Genomic DNA, 22,429 nt, shown 5'->3' with positions numbered 1-22,429 from the left:
TAGTGGGCTGCTTAGTGTAGTTTTGATAATCTCCTGCTGATAAAGCAGCAATGTTATCATTGGAGGACTAGAAAACCTGCTGCCAGGTAATCCTCCATATTCATGACCACTGACTGAAAGCTCCCTGTGTACACGGGCAGAAAACTGTGGTGTGGGCGGGTTATATCGAGCTCAGCATTCAGAGAACTGCTTGATCTACAACAAATAAAACTGTGATTTTATTAAAATGACAGAAAGCAGCCCAATAAGTTATACATCACTGAAAGCAAGTTCTCAGTCAACATATGCTGCTCTCAGATGGGGTACAAAAACTTGTGAACATATTCATTTTAACATGCACACATACCCTAATAATGCTATGTGCATAAGCCCTCATGAAAGCTTCTTTGCCGAATGATCGACTATTAAATATTTAACCTAATCTCTCTGCATGTGTAAGAGCCATATATACTATTTAAAGCTAAATAATCTTTACATTCCTATATGGAGCCTCATATACCAGAATGCAAAAACTGATCTTTATCTAGCTAGAATTCTGACAGAAGACATTTTTCTTTGGAAGTAAAAGCATGTAATAAGTCAGCAGTCCTCCACCCTGCTGAACTTGCATGCTGGAGTTTTCCTAGAGCTCTGAACAAGCAGATCCTTCACAGACATACGCTCTCAGAATCCAGCCCTCTCAGCCGGACAGATTGTGCATGGGAAGCGTGTGCTGTGCATTTGTAACCCCAATATTGCCTTTATATTTACAAGCTTAATCTGCGAACCGCAGTATAGACAAAAAAGTAGGTTTAGTTTGTCATCAAACACATGAAAAAATAATTTTAGCTGGTGTCATGACTTTCCAGGGATTTTTGCACATCCATCAGTGATTCCAAAGCAATCCTGCCACTTAGTAAAAAATAATATCAGGTGGTTCAGATCTCATTACCAAACAGCCACACAAGAAGCATCTTGTGATGGGTAAAACCAGGGAGCCGTTTCAAGACCTTTGCAACCTTATTGTTGCAAAACATATAGAACACATGGGTTTCAGAAGAATTTCTAAACTACTAAAGGATCCACTGAGCACTGTTGGGGCCATAATCTGGAAGTGGAAAGAACATTATTTCACCATAAACCAGCAACAACCAGGTGCTCTCTGCAAGATTTCAGACCTAGGAAAAGAAGAAGAGTTGTCCATGAGCCAAGGACCACCAATGGAGAGCTACACAAAGACCTGGAATCGGAAAGTACAATTGTTTCATATAAGTAATGCACTCAACCTCCATGGCCTACAAGCACACTCACCACGCAAGACTTCATTGCTGAAGAAAAAGCATGTTCAAGCGTGTTTATAAAGTTTAATAAAAAACATTTAGATAAAGCCTGTGAAAATACTGGGAGAATATTGTCTCGTCAGATGTGACCAAAATGAACTCTTCAGATGAAATAATAAAACACAATGTTTGGAGTCCAAAATACTGCATATTACCCCCCGAAAACACCATACCAACAGTGACGTTTGGAGGTGGGAACAAAATGGTGAGGGGTTGTTTTTTACAGCATTGGCAAACTTCATATAACTGAAGGAAGGATGAATGGACAAATGAACCGAGATATTCTTAATAAAAATCTGCTGCCATCTACCAGAATGATGAAGATGTAACAAGGGAGGACATTTGAGCAAGACTATGATCCCCACCCACCCCATTGGTTAGCAGGTTCTGTTGTACACTGTATAGTAACAGAGCTGCTAATCAGTGTTGGACGTGGTTGGACTAGAAGGTGCTGTCGTCATTTAGCGATTATCTCCAGCTCATAAAACATTGATTTTACTAAAAACAACAAAACACAGTCCAGTAAGTGCCACGTCACTGGAATCAGGGTCTCTCTCCCTACATCATGGTGCATTCGGATTACATAGCAAAAACGTGCTGACAGATTCCCTTTAATACGAACAAGTATAACAGGGTGTTATACAGAGGCATAATTCAGTAGGGTGCATGAGTCCTAATGAGAATGTGTCTATAGGGCATTCAGAAGTCAACTACATGACTATAGAAAGGAAAGCAAAAGAACTAGAAAATGTTCAGGTCTCAAATTGGAAGGAAAAAAAACAAACATTGTAATAATGTTGTCACTGAGTGATTAGACTTCATGTGAATCCTTACTTTACTCACGTTTCAGTGTGGTTTTCTATAAAAAGTTCACACAGATTGGGAAGTGTATAATTATGAAAAGGATAACTAAGGGTAACACTTAGGCTATGTGCACACGTTGCGGATTCTGCTGCGTTTCCACAGACCTGGTACAGTACCATGTTATCCAATGGCATTTCAAAACCGCTGTGCTGCTCACGCTGCGGTTTTTTCCACGCGGTTTTGCTGTGGTTTACAAACCGCAGAATGTCAATTGTTTGGGCGGATTCCGCAGCAGTTTCATACCTTTAGCATAGTAGAGGTGTTAACATTGTTGATGGAGGCTGGGATCCCGTGTGCGTTCGAGTCTCTGGTAAAAGAATCCGCCACAAGCTCTGCAGTTTACACTAATGGAAAAGCACACGCAGCTGAGCTAATGCTTCAGTGTAAATGGCAGACACTATAACAGACCCTTATCCAAACGAATAGGCGTCGACCTGCAGTACCCGTCCGCAACCATTCAGCAGTTGATGGAGCTGTTTAGTTCTGTCGTATGCATCTGAGTGCATCTGGCAGCCGCTGCCACAGAACAGCTGATCAGCGAGGGTGCTAGATGCTGATGACCTGTCCTACTGGACAACCCGTTAAATATTATATTGGACTGGTGTCTGGTATATTAGAAACCCATTGCAGTGTACACAACAGAATACTGGCTTCTAGCAGAAGTCCAAAGTCCTACAGATGCTTCAGAACAACTATATTTAAAAGGGGTATTCCCATCTCCATGATCCTACCCCAATATTTAATAAGTGTAATAATAACAAATACCTCCAATTAGAAATGTAGCCTAGTTCTTCTGATTCACTAGGTCGTTTACCTCATATTCAGGGCATTGCAATAGCTTAGGTATCCATGGTTACGACCACTCAGTGACTGTTAAATAGCTGTTAATGGTCATAACCATGGTGATACCCAAGTTACTGCAATGCTCTGGACATGGGGTAAGCAACATAGCAAATCAGAAGAACTATAGTACCTCCAATTAGAGATGTAGTATTACACATTGGGATATTATCTTGATATGGGAATACTCCTTTAAAAAGGTCCATACTGCAAGATTGCATCCCTCCATATACACATCTTATGGCTGGCTGCTAAACATATGCTTCAAAGTTGGGTTAAGTTTAAGAAGATCATACATCACCAACACCAAATGAGGCCAATGTACTTTGGGTATCCATGATAGAGGTGGCTCACACACTTCCGTTTTTTGACGTCTTAAAATCCGTCGGTTTCCGTTAAAAAAATGGATCCGCCATTTTTTTGGCGGATCCGTTTTTTTTTTTTTTTTATCATAGACTTGCATTAGTGGCTAAAGCGGATCCGTAAAAAAAAACAAAAAAAAAACAAAAAAAAAAAAACACAGATCCGGTAGCATCCATTTGTAGCAAAACAGGAACAGATCCGTTTTACACACTTTGGAGGACGACAAAAAACTGATGTGTGAAACAGGCCTTAGAAGAACCACATAATACTAATTTTAAAATGAGCATTTTAATGACATGAAGATAAAATGTCTAAGCACTCTACAACCATCTTGGCACGGATTTTCAAAGTAAGTACACGAGCTTCATCTAACTAATCGCATTCATTCCATGCACATTGTGAATCTGGTAATACATACCCCTTAAACTAGCTATAAATTGTCCATATTCTGCCCAAAATGTCTCGGGGATGACAATAGGGAGCAGAGAAGCCGCTCTGCGCGTCAGTGGAAGGGAAACACTTTCTGTAGGTGGGATCGCAAGAATAAGGTTTTTGTGCCGTGCTCAGAAGACTGTACAATGCCCGTATTCAGGCCCAGGGCTCTCTGCCCACCAGCTCGGCACATTCATGCATATGGAGAGAGGCTTTGCCTTTTGTGCTGTCTACTAGGGGCGCATTCATGGTGATACAGCAGCAGAACATAGCCAGCGCTCTGCTGCCATATGGTAGAACGGGGGACACTAGATTCTAAGATTGGAATGGCATTACACCATGATGACACGAGCACTAATTTAGGATCATTATACAGCACTTTCCCCACATATACTATGTACCTCATCTCTGGATGGGGAACACTAAGGGGCAGATTTTCCAGACATGACAGCACGCATAGTGCGGCGTGCTTCGTGGACAGTGACAACACATCAATACCTTGTTTGCACAAGCCGACCTGCAGCTTGTCAATGACCGGTGAAACACTGCCCTAGGAAAAGCTGGACTATAATGCAGAGAGCACAAAGAACAGCATAATGATGGGTGCACTGTGAAATGGTCTTCTCGCAAACAAATCCTACAGGAACTAGCAATAAGTCAATGCCAAGAAGTAGTGAGAAATAATGCTCAGGTCTAACCCTACTTTCCATAACAATCACCTCTATAAGCGCTAGAGAAATATAGGGCTCCAATAGCACCTCCACAAAAATGAAAGCAAAAAGGAATGATATATAGAACTATCAGGGAAGAGGTTAATATCAACACAGCAGTTGCATGGAATGCGGTGGATTTTTGTAAGTGACTAAAAACAATATATTCTGTTTTATAGCTACCTGCTCCCCTTTTATCAGAGGTGAGCGATCAGGTCTGGATTGCAATTCACAATCATTTATCCTAGAAGCATTTGATAGGATTATTTACTGACTAGTAACAACTTCTAAAGCCCCCGTTACACATAGCGATATCGCTAGCATTATTGCTGTAAAGTCACCGATTTTGTGACGTTATAGCAATATTGCTAGCGATATCACTATGTCTGATACTTACCTCCGACCGGCTGCTCATCGCTGGTCGCACGAGAAGAGCCTGGACCATTTCTCGTCGGCCACTTCCTGCGGCGCCGACAAGCGACACGTGGACGTGGGCGGGAGGACGCAGGATCGCCTCGTCTGACAGGTAATTAGCAACCCCCGACCGCTGCGATGTCGCTGGTGAGATCTGCCTGTGTGGCAGCTCACTAGCGACCACTTAGCGATGCACCAGCGATCCATATCTTTGTCGGGATCGCTGGTGCATCGCTAAGTGTAACGGTACCCTAACTCGACCTCAAGATTGTGGCTTTGTAAAAACAAGCAATATCATGGTAACATACAGTGGGGAAAGTGTATTTAGTCAGCCACCAATTGTGCAAGTTCTCCCACTTAAGAAGATGAGAGAGGCCTGTAATTGACATCATAGGTAGACCACAACTATGAGAGTGAAAATGAGAAAACAAATCCAGAAAATCACCTTGTCCGATTTGGCAAGATTTAATTTTTCAAACTATGGTGGAAAATAAGTATTTGGTCGTTAACAAAATTTCATCTCAATATTTTGTTATATATCCTGTGTTGGCAATGACAGAGGTCAAACGTTTTCTGTATGTCTTCACAAGGTTGGCACACACTGTTGGTGTTATGTTGACCCATTTCTCCATGTGATGATTTGGGCCTGTTGCTGGGCAACACGGACTTTCAAATCTCACCAAAGGTTTTCTATGGGGTTGAGATCTGGAGATCAGCGGTGGCTGAAAAGCACAGTTCTTAAAAGCATTTTTCTATAGAGGTTGTAAAACACTGCTCTGAAGATGGCTGGGAATTCCGGAGCGTTGGTCCAAACTGTCAAAAGTCGGGCAGGAGCACATCGCCCCCAACAAGCAGAAAGCTGGATGGCTGGGCAGCTCTGCACCCGTGATGAAGATCATGGGAATGATTTATGCACTGGGTGAAATTTGGTGCAAAAATCTAACTCTGAACTGTAAAACCCATACACTTGAATGGCGCATATAGAAACTTAAAAATATGTGCCCCCTTCCCAAAGATTACAGGACTTGTTATGAAGAAAGTTCTAACAAACAAGGTTTTTTTTCCTAATCTTTCACTATGCTTTAACTACCCGAGTGTGTGTGGTGTCATGCAAGTATAAATGTAGCAATTCTAATTATAATCCTAAAACAATATTTAGGTGCAAAGTAATAATTACATAAATACCGGCTATCAAAAAAGGCATGTGGTATACACATTGTGCTAGAATACATCGAATCCGTCACCTGGCTTATGCTGTCCCATCTGATGGAAACAAGTAATGACAAAGACCCTTGATTCCATCAGAATGTTATTTACTAGGTTTCTTGCTATACTGGTCAGAATAACAGTGGTAACATTGAATCCTAGCATTCATGATCTGTGGGCTCTCCCAGTCTTTCCGCAGCTGATGGACAGCGTTTTCAGTTATGTGAATTAAAAGGTTAACCATCTCTGGTCAGATGTAAGTTTATCATCATTATGCCTTCAAATAGGAGGTAAGTACATTAGTCTGCGATTAACAGTCTACAGTGACCAAATGTCATCTCTTTGTGCTTCCTAGTTAAAGGGCTTTTTTGGGGGGGGCTTTCGTACTTTTTCTTATGGGGCTAAGAGCATACAGGCAGGTATTTGCCATCTTGCCTGCCTGCTGATCTGCCCGGCGCCAATCTTTGCCAGTTCAGAGCAGTCACTGACAGTTCTTCCTCTTCCGGTCTGCTCTTTCAATAAAGCATCACTGCCGATGTCATGCAGATTGAGAGCCGGCTCCCCGCAGTTCGGCAGCAGGGAGCTGGTTGTCAACTAGCATGACACTGCACAAACGCCCTGTCAACAGAGCAGAGGGGAAGAGAATGATGTCAACAGAAGCCTCAAAAACTGCCGACGCAGTCCATCACCGCTCTCAGACAGAACAGACAGGTAGTTGGCAACTACAAGCTTGTAAGTTTTTAGCCCCATAAGAAAAAAAAAGTCCCAGATAACCCCTGCAACAAAGATATGCTAATGAGTAGGTAAAGGCCCTGATGTAGACTATCACCAATCCAATCAGGGTTTCTCAAATTGGGACAATGTGTATGTAATATCTCTGTACCTTTATGATTATAATCCATGTAAAAAACAATTCCCAGATATATTTGTTGTCAGGGAATCTCTTCTCTGCTCTGAAGCACCAAGACTTTCGGCCATAGGAAACCCCCAAAATATAACATCGATCAGAATTACGCACAGGTCATAGATGAAAATGTGGTTGGAAACATGGAGGTCATAATATTGCACTAGGAAGCTCCTACGGGAAGATTTGACAAACGGATTGTCCACTGCTCGGACAATCCCTTCTTAATTAGCACGTTTGCCTCAGTAAAATAACACTTATACTCCCCTTTGGTGTTGGCATGGCTGTCCTAGGATTCACTCTCCCTGCCGGCAGACAAATCACACACATCCAGGGACAGCGAGAACAGCAGGGAGAGTGAATCAGCCGCTGATTGGCTACAGGGATCGCAATACTGAGTGTCACATGATCCGCGGGAGAGCCATGCCGATACTGGAGGAGAGTATAAGTGTTGGGGGGCAAACCTTCTATCCTTCCATCTAGTTAACCATCCTCCTCTTGACAAATAGGGAGGAAGATTAAGAGATCTGGTAATTGGGACCCTTTCTTTGTGCATTGATAACATCTGAAGCATGAATAGAATGGAGAGGACCTTGGTGCTGCAAACAATAACTAGGTATTAATCAGAATTGCAGAATGAAAACCTGAATCCAGCGCTAGAACCAGTCTCTCTACAGACTGAGAAGCACAGGCCTGGTGACAGAGTCCCTTTAACCTTCGTTCAGCTTCCTTGTACAAGTAAAGCAAAGAATGCAGTATAACAGGCATCTGTAATAAACTACTGAACGGGCCCAAGTATTCCTGAAAAGGTAACCAGCTACAGAAGAGGACATGAAAACTCAACCCACTCTACAATTCCAGGCATTACCACCACCCTCAGGCATTGACTTATGCATGTCCCAACACACTACCCCACTGGTATGTGATCGGAGACATGAGAGCCCCCATCCCCACTCACATCACATGCATGAGAGCCATCCACAAGGTAAAAAAACGGAAACACCCAAAACTGCTGAATCCTGAAGTAGGCTGGACAATGCACAATGAATATACTGCAGCCAAGTACGCAGCCTAGAAAAATACAAAAGACGCTGCAGATAAAGAAGAATATTTCTGGCACCTAAGATGGGGAGTTTCCGTAATAAATAACTTAATTGTTACTGAAAAAAGTAAAAGGAAGTTCCCCCAACCAATAAACAGGGGTCCCACCTCTTCACCTCAAAACTGAGCAGTTCAGTAGAGAGGGTGTGTGGGACTGATTGAGACAGTCAAGTACATTATTCAACTGTCTCTAAGACCTGAAACTGAGGCAGGACAGTCAGGTCACTAGGGCTCCATTCTAGCGGTTGTGGAGAATTGTTGGACAGTCCCTTTAAATACATTTGGAAATATTTATCAACACTAGAATCGGGTGGATACATACAGCAAACAATCAGATTTCCCCCTGCTATTTTCACAAAATGCCTTATAAAAAAAAAAAAAAAAAAGACAGCCAATGTTTGGGTCCATTTTCCACATGGTTTTATAAAAGAGAATCAACCCCTCCCTAGGTCATTTATATGTGCATATAGGTCATAGGAAGGTGAATAAAATTATCCCTTAATATCTGCCATCAGATGTCTTAATCAAGAGAAATCCATGTTTGCCTTAATATGTAAATGATCTCTTCTAGATGGGGAGGACGTTGCCTGGAAGATACTCTGCCTCCAGAGATTATTTTACTTGAAGGGGGAGATACCAGTGTGAGACATACAAATAAGAGAACCGGAAAAATGAACTTTGTCTTCTAGCAAATATAACATTTTTTGCAGCTCTCTGAGCTCTGCTCTGTTGCAAACAATGTTGCAGCCCTGGCTACCTGTGAGATGGAAGCTGGAGCTGAGAGGAACCTGGAGATATGTCAGGTATAATCACACACACCTCTGCAGTGAGATTAAGAGAGCAGAGAGGGGTCACTACACATCACACTGGTAACTCTGCCTCCAGAGCTTATTTTACATGAAAGGGGAGTTATCTTCCAGGCACCATCCTCCCCATAGCCTGGAAGAAGTCATTTACATAAAGTGATCAAAAATGATTTCTCCACAACAACACATCTGATATGAGACAGCAAGGGTAGGACTTTTTTCAGCTGTCTATAACCTGTGTGCCCATATTAATAGTTTAGAAAGGAATCTGTCACCACATTTATCCTTTAACTACTTTGCACTGGTTATCTTAAAAGAGGACCTGTCAAAGTCAGCTTTTGCTCATTATATGCTCCCCTGAATATCCCGTTTATATGACATACGGTTGCAACGATAGGAGTCTTTCTTTGGTGCTACATTTCATGGTCTTTATTAAGGGGGCATGGCTCACAGGGTAATAAAGCAGACCAGCCTAAAGACAGAGTCCTGTGAGCCTCACCCCCTTGTAAAGACCATCAAAATTTGCAATAGATAAAAAGGCCCATCCATATCTCTAGATTTATGGTTTGCTTTTTTTTTTTTTTTTTTTTTTTTAAATCCATCAAATAGGACGCACGGGAACTGAGGAAAGAAAATAAGAGCAAATACTCTCTACCTTTGACTTTATGGCAGGGCCCCTTTAAAAGCTTATGAATATGGCAAGGTAATTTGTTAGACAGTCTATAGCAGACCTGCCTGTGGCAGAGTGCAGCCCGCAGGCCACATCCGACCCTCTGGCTGTTTTAGTCCGGCCCACTGACAGACAGCCGAGGGGCCGAAACCGTGGTTCACGGGCGGCACTCTGACCTCATCTGCCCGCTGTCACCGCTCCACACATCCTTGGGATGCAAACAGTGGTGACTACATGGTGGAGGTGGGGCCGCTGGGCCCCCTCTTCCAGCAATCAGCGTGTGAGACCGCAGATGTGAGGATGTCACTTCATCGAGTCAGTTGTGCACGGCGGACAGTCCGTGCACAGGAGCAGAGAGAAGGGGGACCAAGAGCAAGGTGAGCGTGTTTTGTTTTTTTTTGAAATGTGTATGGGATGTTGGTATTTACATAGGAGGCCATGTGGGGGACTCATGCTCTATACAGGGGGCCGTGCGGGGGGCTCTTACAGTATACAGGCGGCCATGCGGGGGGGGGGCTCTTACGGTATACAGGGTATGTCAGTATACATCATTCTGCTCAATGGTAACTGATACAATTATAAAATTACTATAATTAATATTGAGCAGAATTAATTTCAGCCTATTGGTTCGACCCTCCACAACAGTCACAGTCTCAAGTGCCCGTCAGCAAAATTAATTGCCCACCCGTAGTCTATAGGGAACAGCGAGCCCCAATGGTTCGGTATTACAGCCATTCCCTGCGCTATTGTGAGGTTCCTTCTAAAGCATTGCCATACCCTCTATCATAGCATGTGATCGAGCACCCCGTTATTATTTTCTTCTAGTATTCAGTATGACTGTACAGTGCAGCATGGATCAATAGTGATCAGTCTCATATCTGAAAGGTTTCATAATGCACACTTATGTAACACAAGGCCAACCTTCAGTAAATAACACTCACTGACTAAATATGCCCCAGCGCAGCCTGGCGAGCCACAGCTCACACAATCACTTCCATGTTAGTGCACTTGCCAATGACTTCAGCATCCTATAGAATAATAAGAGCCCTAACATACGTTTACTGGCGAGTCTCCCTGCTGCTCCCGCCAGCCAATCAGTGAGCTCAGCGGCTCGGACCGGGGCGTCCCATCTACATGATGTCCGCACCGCAGCCAACGCCTGACACCAGGAGCAATGGCGAGACTCGCGGGCTGACCCGAGTAGGGCGAGTGCAGTGTGGTGTGTTTCTTTACAACACCCTGCACCTGGAAATTAACTTTTAATGAAAGGGAACAACCCCTTTAAATCAAATGATCGGGCTGTTGTATAGTTTCCTGTTATGACTCAGGGGTTAATTACATTTTACAAAAAGGTGGCAGGCACGTCCTAAATCTCTAAATCTATGCAACATTGACATAGAATTTTCTTTACAATTAGTATTTAGGTGACAGTTTGGCGTGCGGCACCTGTGCTCATTGGCACAGGTATTTTGGCATATTTTTAAAAAATTACCAAACTTTTTTTTTTTTTTTTTTTTTTTTTTTTAAATTATTTTGTCCAGCATGGAAAGTCTGCATTACTGTGAAAAAAATGACATGTAAGTGGCGCCCAAACCTCTGCTTTTGCCCCCACTATTTTCTGTCTTTACCTGCAGCAGGCTTCACATATCCTTACAGCCCCCTTTTAGTATACTGTAATGGAAGCACAGAATTACTTCCACAAGCACCCTGTTGTAATTGGTGCAAACTGTGCGGCCACACAGGGGCCCAAAAGTAAGGGGGCCCTCTTCTACCTTCAAAAGAGATGGCCTTGTGCATTATGAGGAGCAATATGACTGCAAAGGGTCCTTCCACTGTTAATGCACAGGGGCCCTCATGTGTCTGTGTCCGCACCGGATACAGGGTGCTGCGGGAGATTGTATAAGGCCAAGTTCACATGTTCAGTATTTGGTCAGTATTTTACATCAGTATTTGTAAGCACAACAGTCAGAGGAGGAGACAGGTGTTGACCCATCACTGCCATCATCTGTACTCCTAATATCAGTGAGGCTGAAGGCAGGGACATAGACAGTGGGGGGAAAGCAGGGGTTTGGAAGCCACTTACATGTAACTGTTACAGGCATGAAGACAACTTCCCAAATAAAATGACTGCCAATGTTTCATTTCCATTTTTGCCAAAATTACTACTTTGGTTACTCTTTAATGGACACATCACAAATAGGAAATGGAAAGCTCATGTTTAATACATTTAACAGATACCGCATGTCTACCATAAGGAAAAAAACAAAAAAAAACAAAAAAAAAAACACTTGTATTCTGTCCAGTATACATTTTTTGAACAGGGTAGCCTACATATACCAACTAGACAGAGGCGAAGAGTACTCCTTCGGTCTAAATTTTGGACCCCTATGGACACAAGCAGCATGTACATGCTATACTTTAAAAAAGCAAGTCGTGAAAGAGGCCAACACCATTGTGCTGAACATGTAACCTACTCACCCACAGCTTGTTTTCATAATAATAGGCACCGAGGAGCTTCACAATGTTGGGGTGATTGCAGGTCGCCAGAATTTCTATTTCAACCATATAGTCCTCCAACTCCTCTTCACTCTTTGTGTCAATGACTTTGGCTGCTGCCAAGATGCCAGTTTCTTTGTTTTTAGCCTAAAAAGAAACAAATAAATCAATAAAGCGTCAAAAACAATACGAGAGCTGCGTGGCAAAGGGGGCCCGGCGAGAGCTGCGCGGCAAAGAGGGCCCGGCGAGAGCTGCACGGCAAAGAGGGCCCGGCGAGAGCTGCACGGCAAAGAGGGCCCGGCTGGACTTAGCCAGTCAGCCAATCCCCTCCATATACAGCTGATGACATGCCAATACAGGAGCTGTGGAACTGCAGAGTCCTGAGAACAGTGCCAAAAATCTTGACACGACACCTTTGCTAAAATCAATATTCATAAGCTGCATATATTTAAAAATTTAAATCTCATCCAAAGATAGATATATCTTTTCCAAGCGGGCAAATCCTTTAAATGTCTAAATTTATTGTATGTATTTCTTTCAACTCGACACTTCAAAAGACACATATGAAACAAGAAAATTACAGAGCAAAGAGCACTATAAAAATCCCTTAATGGGACTGGCAGCTCACTACAAAGTGTGAAAGGAAACTAAACTCTAAATAACCAACACATGAAAATTATTCCGCACATTTGTATCTGCAAAGTTTTAACATTTCAGTCTAAGGTCATATATGCCATTTTTTTTTTCCTTTTAAATGAAGCATGCCTGTTAGTTTGGCATTTTCGCTATGAGCGGGTGTAGCTTTGCACTGAAAAAGAGAAGTTTTCTGGATTTCTTCTTAAAGGGGTTGTCCACTTTATCTTTAGTTTAAAGGGAAACCCATGCATTTAAAGAAAAAATGCTATTAACGGCATATATGATGTTAATCTGCAGGTTATTAGTATTCTAAAAACATAGCGCTGCTACACCGAGAGCCTGACTTCTGGGAAGAAATGTACTTTATTCCTCCCGGCAGGCTCCGGCTTTCAGTCATAGAGGAGTGGCTTCAGTCACCGCTCAGTACATGGTGACCGCAGCTGTAACCAACCCCGGCACTGACAAGTGGATCTACACTGATCCACTGCTGATCCGGCTGTCAGTCCGTGCTTTCAGTCACTGCTCACTATGTACTAAGTGGTAACTGAAGCCGCACCTCTATGACTGAAAGCCGGAGCCTGCCGGGAGGAATAAGGTTAATTTCCTCCTGGCAGACGGACTCAGTATGACTGTCGCACTGCATATTAACATGCAGGTTATCCTGATTTCTGCAGGTTAATAGCATCTGGAAACATGACAGGTTCCTTTTAACAATAATATAAGGACAGTTAATATCTAAACATTAAAAAACTGGATTATAAGCCAGGTAATAGAAAGCATCCTTAAATATGAAGCCACACTTATTTTGTAAAGCAAATAGATATATTAACGCGATTCAAACATCCCTGTGCATGGAGAGCAGCCATGTCTACCAATACTGAAGCATCCGGGAAGAGAACACGCGCCGCTCAGCTTCAAATACAGTATGAGAACCGACGTAAGACGCCAATCACAGAATGAAAGCACCTAATAATTAACACAAAAGAGTAAAAGAAACCATCTTGGACATGATCCAACTAAATACTCATTTAAAAACACTTCCAGATTTTCAGGCACTACTATGACTGTACATATTAATCAGCTAGCTTACACCCGCGGGGCGTGCCTGCAAGTACATACATGCAACCATTAATAGAAGGTCTGAACGTTGCATCAATGGGTAATAGTAGGTCTGTCTAGTCAATCCCAGGCACGATCGCAAAGCCATCCATGCAGAATTCACATAAGTACAGGAAGGGACTGGATGTCTTTCCGCAGCATGGCTACTGGCTTTCAGTAGTCAAAGCACGTGTAGTAGGTATAGGCTGCCGCAGAACCACAGGTGGGTCCATCACCCAGATAATACAGTATACTGCAAGGTAGGATGTGGATTTTTGTCCTTGCAGTATACAGATCTGGTTGTAGCAGGTGATACTATGCCCAGAGGTCGAGGGACCCGTCTACTCTTAGCTTGCCTTTATATATGGCTATTTGTGCTGCCTTAGCTCTTGTGTGGGGCCACATCTCATTTTTGCTATAAGAAGTCTAGTTTGGCAATTGATTTGGTATCTTTGCAGATTCCATACCTGGTAAATTGTTTCTTTATAGAGAATTTGCCTGCAGGTTTTTGCCATTTCATCTGAATGCAGCATAGTGTAGGGGCAGAGAACAGGATTCCAGGAACGTGTCACTTGACAGCAGCTTATTGTAGTTTAAATACAATCAGTGTTTTATCAGCAGGAGATCATCACCGCAGGACTAGGAGTCTTGTGCTGATCTGTGTAACCCCTGGCCCCGCCACTGACTGTCAATTTCCGGTGTATACAGGAAAGCTCCAATCAGGGGTGTGGGTGGGGTTACACACCGCTCAGCATTCATAGTAATGCTACAGAGCAGAGAAAAAGCCGGATTACTTACCGGTAATGCTCTTTTAATGAGTCCACGACAGCACCCACTGGAGGTATCGGATCCGCCCATTTGGAACAGGAAACCCTACAGGAAAGATAAAAGGGGCGGTCCGCCTTTCCTCCTCAGTTTTACGTTTCAGAGTACCAGAAGGACCGCCAAGGATTAGGCAATGTTCTCTTATTTTAACATCTTTCTTATCCATTATTTGGTAATACTTTAACTATTGATATATTTAGGGGGGGAAGTGAACGGGTGCTGTCGTGGACTCATTAAAAGAGCATTACCGGTAAGTAATCCGGCTTTTTACTCTTCGCCACGACAGCACCCACTGGAGAGATTCCAGAGACCATCACCTGGGTGGGACCACCGTGCCAAGGATAGTCCTGCCAAAGCTTAAGTCAGAGGTTGATGAAAGATCAAGTCTGTAGTGGTTATAGAAGGTAGAAGGGGATGACCAAACTGCCGCCTTACATATAGTTTCAATCGGAACATCTCCCTTTTCCGCCCAAGAGGTTGCCATTGCCCTGGTGGAATGCGCCCTGATGTTCCCTGGAGGATCTTCGTTTTTTGCGGAGTAGGCTAAACGAATGGCCTCTCTGATCCACCGGGAAATGGTGCTCTTCGTGACTCCATACCCCTTCTTACAGCCCTGAAATGAAACAAATAGGGCCCTACTCTGCCTCCAACTGTTGGACCTCTCAATACATTTTAGGACAGTTCTTTTGACGTCCAGAGTATGGAACCTCTGCTCTTCCGGAGTAGAGGGATTTTTATAGAAGGTTGGGAGGAGTATCTCCTGAGATCTATGGTATTTTGTTGCCACTTTTGGCAGGTAGGCAGGGTCTGGTTTTAATACCAATCTGTCTTGGTATTCTTGAAAAAAGGGTGGATCTATTGACAAGGCCTGAATATCACCCACTCTTCTAGCTGAGGTTAGTGATACTAAGAGGGCCATTTTAAGTGCTAAGTATTTGAAGGGTATTGTGTCGATCGGCTCAAAGGGGTCTACCGTTAGGGCGTCTAAGACTAGATTTAGATCCCATGTAGGGACGGAGGGTATGTGGATTGGAGTTATTCGTTCACATGCTGTAATAAAACGAGTTATCCATTTGTTACCTGCTATATTATGGCCATATAGTGCTCCTAATGCCGATATTTGTACTTTCAGTGTATTTACTGCTAAGCCTAAGTCTTTCCCCTTCTGCAGAAATTCCAAGATTGGGATTATCGGAACTTCTGTTGTATGAGGTACTGTATGGAATTGAAGAAATTTTTTCCATATTCTAATGTAAATCTGGGTCGTGGACTGTTTTCTACTTTGTAGTAGTGTAGCAATTAAGGACTCCGAGAATCCTCTTGTCCTCAATAACTGCCTCTCAAATTCCACGCCGTCAAGTGCAAGCTGAGCACTTGAGGGTGGAAAAAGGGGCCTTGGGAGAGTAGATTGGCAGTCGGAAGGACCCAAGGATCTGTTATCGACATAATCTGCAGCCACGAAAACCACGGTCTTTTTGGCCAGAACGGTGCTATTAAGATTATTCTTGCTTTGTCGTCTCTGATCTTCCGAATTACTTGAGGTAGGAGGATCAATGGAGGGAACGCATATGCTAGGTTGAAATTCCATGGAACTAGAAAGGCGTCCAGTATGTTTGGGTGATCTGACGGAGATAGGGAGGCAAAGGTTTTTATCTGCCTGTTCTCCCTTGTGGCAAAAAGATCCACCTCGGGTTGTCCCCATGCGGCTACTATGTCCCTGAAGACCTTCCGATTGAGGCACCACTCTCCTTGTCGTAGAGTGTGACGGCTTAGGAAGTCTGCCTTTTGATTGCTCTCGCCTCTTATATGAAGGGCCGAGAGGGACAAAAAATAGTTTTCTGCTAAGTTTAAAATTTTTGCCGCTGAAGACATCAGAGTCTCTGATCGAGTTCCTCCTTGTCTGTTTATATATGCCACTGTGGTGGTATTGTCCGACAGGATCCTTACATGCTTCTGTTGGAGCTGCGGAAGGAAGTTGTATAGAGCATAGAACACTGCAGTCAGTTCTTTTAAATTAGATGAGTAATCACATTCCTCTTTACTCCACCTTCCCTGACGAAACCCATTCTCCATGTGGGCTCCCCAGCCCTGGGGACTGGCATCGGTGGTTACAATACAGGATGGAACTATAACCCATGGGACTCCTGAACATAAATGGTCATCGTCTAACCACCACTCTAGGGAAGTCAAGACTTCTTGTGACAGGGTTATTTTACTCTGTAAACGACCACTATGTCGCTTATCCTCCTGGAGGATCTGGTGTTGTAGTGTACGGACATGGTACTGGGCCCACCGGACTGCCGGGGTACAAGAATTTAGTGATCCTAATAGTGACATTGCTCCTCTTAAGGATACACGTGGTTTATCTATAGCTGCTTGTATTTTTTGTTTTGTGAGGATGATTTTTACCTGGGGTAGTAGACATCTCTGGGTCAAGGAATCTAGTTGAAATCCTAGAAATGTCTGGAGAGATTGCGGATCGAGTCTGGACTTTTGGATATTGATGATCCAGCCAAGGCTCTGAAAAGAGGAGACTGCGTCAGTCACACGTTCAGTACATTGTTTGACTGAATTCCCAATTACTAGGAAGTCGTCTAGATATGGTACAATTAGTGTGTCCTTTTGGCGAAGGTAGGCCATCACTTCTGCCATCACCTTGGTAAATATTCTTGGTGCCGTGGAAAGCCCGAAGGGCATGGCCGCGTATTGGAAATGACGAATCCTGCCCTCGACTTCCACTGCGACTCTTAGGTATTTCTGGAATCTGTTGTGTATAGGGAGATGATAATAAGCATCTTTTAAATCAATCCCTGCCATTACGCAATTTGGGAAAAGAAGCTTTATAGTGGATCTAATCGATTCCATTTTGAACTTATAATTTTTTATAAATGAATTTAGCTTCTTTAAATTAATAATGGTTCTAAATGTACCGTCTGGTTTAGACACCAAAAACAGGGGAGAGTAAAAGCCTCTACCCTGTTGTTCCTCAGGGACGTCAACTAAAACTTTTTTAGCTAGCAGGACTCGAATCTCGTCTTCGAGAGCCTTTTGCTGAAGTGAGGAATTAAGGCGAGTTATAACAAAGAACTCATAGGGGATTCGAAGGAATTCAATCTTTATTCCTTCCTTGATTATATTCAAAATCCATGGGTTTAACGTAATTTGTTCCCATTTGGTAAAAAAAAATTTTAATCTGCCCCCAACCGGTGGGTCTAAACTTCTAATTTTTTTCTCTCCTATATGTTGGCCCTCTGAAGATGGCACCCTTCTGCTTTTCGTCTTTCGTGGCCCATCTCGTTCTGTCCGATTGTCTTCTTCTCCCGAATGGCCGTCTTTTAAAGGTTTTCCTATAAAACGGAATGGGAGAATCACTGAAGGCCTTTTTCCTTTCTTTTGCCTTGGCGAGAATTTCGTCTAAGGCTTTTCCGAAGAGGAACTCACCCTCGCATGGGGTTGCACTAATTTTGGATTTTGATTGTGCATCCCCTTTCCAGCTTTTTATCCAAAGCGCGCGTCTGGCGTTATTCACCAGGGCTGCCGACCTTGCTGCAAGTCTTAGGGTGTCCGCTGAAGCGTCTGCCATAAAGGCAGCTGCCCCTCTTATCAACGGGATGGCTGCACGCAGTTTCTCCCTTGACACTCTTTGCTCAATCTGCTGGTCTAATTGATCTAGCCATACCAGCATTGACCTAGCAGTACATGTGCCAGCTATAGCGGGTTTGAATACCCCGGTGGTGGACTCCCAGGACCTTTTGAGCGAGGATTCAGCCTTTCGGTCCAATGGGTCTGCTAACAATCCTGCGTCCTCGACCGGGATCGAGGTTTGTTTGGAAGTGGAGGATATGACAGCGTCCACCTTTGGTATTTTAGACCATTTTAATAGATCTTCATCAGTGAACGGGTACTTCCGTTTTGAAGCGGATGGGAGAAAACCCCTCTGGTCGTGTTTTTCCCATTCCCTTTTGATGAGATCTTTAATTGCCGGTATTACTGGAAATGATCTCCTCTTTTTTTCTGCCAATCCCGCAAACATAATGTCCTGCGCGGTCTGGGCTCCCCTTTCCTCTTCACACCCCATAGTATTCCTAACCGCTTTTACCAGGTTATCTACGCTGTCCAGAGGAAAACATGCGCGTCCTTCCGCCTCCGAGGATGATGATGAGGACGTGGATGCGGAGCCTGAGTTTAACCCCTGTTCTTCCTCTGACTCTGAACTGACAATAACCTGTTTTCTATGCCTGGACTCTGCGGGAGTGCTGGCGCGGTTGATGGCTTGTATTTCCTCCCTAATTATGGCTCGGATATCCTGAGAAGATATCGTCGGCCCCTGCCTGGTCTCTTTCATGCATTGTTTGCAGAGTTTTTTGGGGTAGGAGTCAGGGAGAGGCTCTGAACATAATGCACATTCTTTATGTTTTGTTTTTCCTTTTTTCTTTGACTGAAACGGGAGGTCAAAGGTAAAGAGAGGGGGGAGGGGGGGGGGGAGGAGAGGAGGTTAGCTTAATAGGTAGAGCATCTGCTTTGCACACTCACCCAGTGAAGCTTAATACCGGTTCAGATGGCTGAGACGGTTTGGATCGGGTTTCTGCTGCCTCGCTCCTGCGGGCGGTCTCCGTCCTGGCGCTGCGGTCCCTGGTGGAGTTGCCCCCAGCTGAATCCCCTGCTGGGGTTTGCGACTCTGCGGGGGACGACATGTTCCAATGTTGCAGCGCTGCAGCGCTGTTTTACCTGTATCGTTGCCCCGGAAGTCGCCCTGTCACAGGGCGCATGCGCCGCGTCATCGCCATCTTACCCCGGAAGTTCAACCATTACTTCCGGGGTATGGGAGCGTCGGGCGCCGGCCTGCTCCCGCGCCACCGCTATTAACACGCGGCTCGCGCGCACATGGCCTCACCATCCACGCTATACCCCCACCGATGGGAATGGGGGGGGGGGGGGGGGAAATCTCCCGGATGCCAGACCGGCGCGCTCCCTGGTAAGACCGGGCGGCCCTCCCCGGACCCGGCCATTACCACTATGCCACCAGACGAGGGGGGAGCCGTCAAACGGAGTCTCCCCCGACGCTGCCTCCGGACCGCAGCCCCTGCCGTTCCCGAAGAGACCGCACAGGCGGATGCATGGCCCAGGTAAGATCCTGCAGGATCCTGCTCCATTTGGAACAGGAAACCAAAACTGAGGAGGAAAGGCGGACCGCCCCTTTTATCTTTCCTGTAGGGTTTCCTGTTCCAAATGGGCGGATCCGATACCTCCAGTGGGTGCTGTCGTGGCGAAGAGTAAAACATGGAATCTATCAAAACTGCACCAGTCCAGTAAGTTATACATTATCAGAATCAGGCTCTCTGCCCCTACATCATGCAGTTTCAGATTCCCTAACAAAAACCTGCTGACAGTGATTTCCTTTAATGCATCTCTTCCAAACTGGCTTCTGCAGAGTCCCAATGCTCTGGGGGCTAATTTCTGGTCATTTTGAACAATACTGCTCATGCACTGATACTATTCAATATACATCAGGGGCACGAGAGGAGGCGTTTATTCCTACCGCCTAAACGTACAACTTGACATATGCATTCGCTTTCTCCAAGTGCAGCTTTATTTTGGGGTAAGGGCTTTGGCCATAATTATTTTTTTAAAGTCAGAACTAATTTTAGGGCCAAAATTAATTTTGTGGGCATCCTCACCATACTGATGACACACTACCTGACTTCACTGACCAATTTGTGGCCCGGGGGAATGTCATCTATCAGATCCACATTATTCTGGTGTTATACCATTTGACTATATAATAGGATGTAAATCCTTCAGACTAAACCACATTAAGATAGGTTTTAAAACATTTACAAAGCCGTCACAAAATGTTAAAAAAAAAATTCTTATTTTTTCTAATTTTGTCTACATGATTATAGATTTTAATTCAAAATCATAACATTTTTTACTAAAGAAATGTTAAAACTAACTAAGAGGGGAACTTTTCATTTGTAAATATAGTAGTAAAAAGGACCTTTCATTCACATATCCACAGAAGGCTCAGCCTACATAATAAATGATTAATCTAAGTAAGATTTAACCTCAATGTCCATATTCAGTCAACTTGGACATAAAGTGCCTAATGTAATAAAAAAAATCCCAAAACACAGACTAGTTTCTTTAATCGAAACACCAGCGCCATTTTGTCTGCGTCTGCACTTTTTTTTTAATAATTGAAATTTAATTCCTCCTGGGTTACAATTACGCACATTTATAAAAACGGCCTTAAACACATGAGCCCAGTCCAAAGTGATTATGCCAGTAAAATGCTTTGAAAAAGTCGTAACATTTTTGTCATGTGAGGAGTTGCTCAAAAATGTCACGACTTTTGGCGTTTTCTGCCAGTTTTGACCCGTTCCACCAAAATGGCTGCAGCAATACAATGCTTGTTCGTCTAATTCATGCTGAGCTGCGGAGTGCCTTAAGGCATAATTCTTACTCCCTGACTGGAGTTAAGATATGTGGCGAGGCGCATGGAGAAGCGAACAACTTTTGATTCCCCATGATGCATTGCGATTCAGGTGCCGCTGACTCCAGCATGTCCTGTCATCTAGGCAGCCGTGAACGGTGACGGTTTCGAGGAATAGGGGCCTATGTGTATCCTGCCCAATTTTAATATTGCAAACATGCTCTCTAATGCGAACTCACGATCTCATGTTTGCAGGCAGCAGCTCTAGCCATGAGCCACAGCCCACAATGATAAGCATAGAAGAGTTTGGTAATCTTGAGCTGTATGGCAGGCAGTGACCCCAGAAGCAGATTATACAGGGGGATAGAGACACATATCCTCGTATTCTAGAAGTGAAAAAAAAGTCAGATATTATTGTTCCTATAACCATTAAAAATTATTTTAACAAAATTTTTGTAAGTCTCCCCAGGACTTGAAACCACAAACTATAATTGTTGACAGCAGTTAAAGACACAAGCCAAAGGCAGAAACCATAAAACACAGAATTTATGCCAAGTGTGAACATGGCTTTAAAAGACACCAAAAAGCCAGATGACTTATAGTGACGCTACATAACGGTGACGGCTATGACTGTGCATGAACAAAAATCAATAAATCCACAGGTCCCAACTACAAACGAGCAAGACACACAGGTGACGTCATGCCGACCCTGGGTGATCAAAAGCTACGCCGGGGACATCAGAAGCTAAGAAATTCAAATGTCCTCCCTAAAGTCACCATTGAGCTGCACACTGGACTCGAGTATCGATCCCCTCATCTCTAGTCCTATCTGTCCCACATCTATTGCTGCTAATGCTCATGTACTTAACAGGAAGTAGAAGACTAACATTAGGCCAGTGTAAAAATTGTACTTACTAATTTGCGTGTGCCATTTGCAGTTCGATATAGCGGCCACATGAACAAAAAACCCAATATATTTTCATAGGACATTTGCCATTTTGCTTCCTGATCATATTCTTATTTCCTCTTTGCGGAAAGCCACCCCTTAAAAAATATGGCCATGTGATGTTTCTTAAGGCCTCCTGAACCGGGAGTGTAGTATTTGCCAAGATGGCGAACAGCTGAAGACTTATTGGGAATGTAGTCTTTAGAGACAGAACAATGTTTACTACAATGGAGCAGAAAAACAAAAGCACAAAAATAAATATTTCGGATTGTGGCGGAGGTAGAATTTGAGAGCAAATATTGATATATTTTGCAATTTGGTAATGCTGGATAACCCCTTAAAAGGAAAGTCTATTGTGACCCTGAT

The 22,429-nt window shown here is 43.8% G+C and overlaps 1 protein-coding gene across 1 annotated transcript in view; it reads right to left on the bottom strand.

Moving 5' to 3' along the window:
* STK10 (serine/threonine kinase 10) overlaps nucleotides 1-22,429 on the bottom strand; it is a 143,717-nt gene that overhangs the window by 103,899 nt on the left and 17,389 nt on the right. Inside the window, exon 2 of the mRNA XM_073575220.1 lies at nucleotides 12,108-12,272. Coding sequence (XP_073431321.1) covers nucleotides 12,108-12,272 — 165 coding nt within the window. The remainder of the gene's footprint in view (nucleotides 1-12,107; nucleotides 12,273-22,429) is intronic.

This window comes from Dendrobates tinctorius, unplaced genomic scaffold (assembly GCF_039654945.1).
Source record: "Dendrobates tinctorius isolate UK_male_01 unplaced genomic scaffold, ASM3965494v1 ptg000043l, whole genome shotgun sequence".
NCBI lineage: Eukaryota > Metazoa > Chordata > Amphibia > Anura > Dendrobatidae > Dendrobates > Dendrobates tinctorius.
Note: the sequence above shows the minus strand (reverse complement) of the source record. Positions and strands in the feature narration are given on the sequence as shown.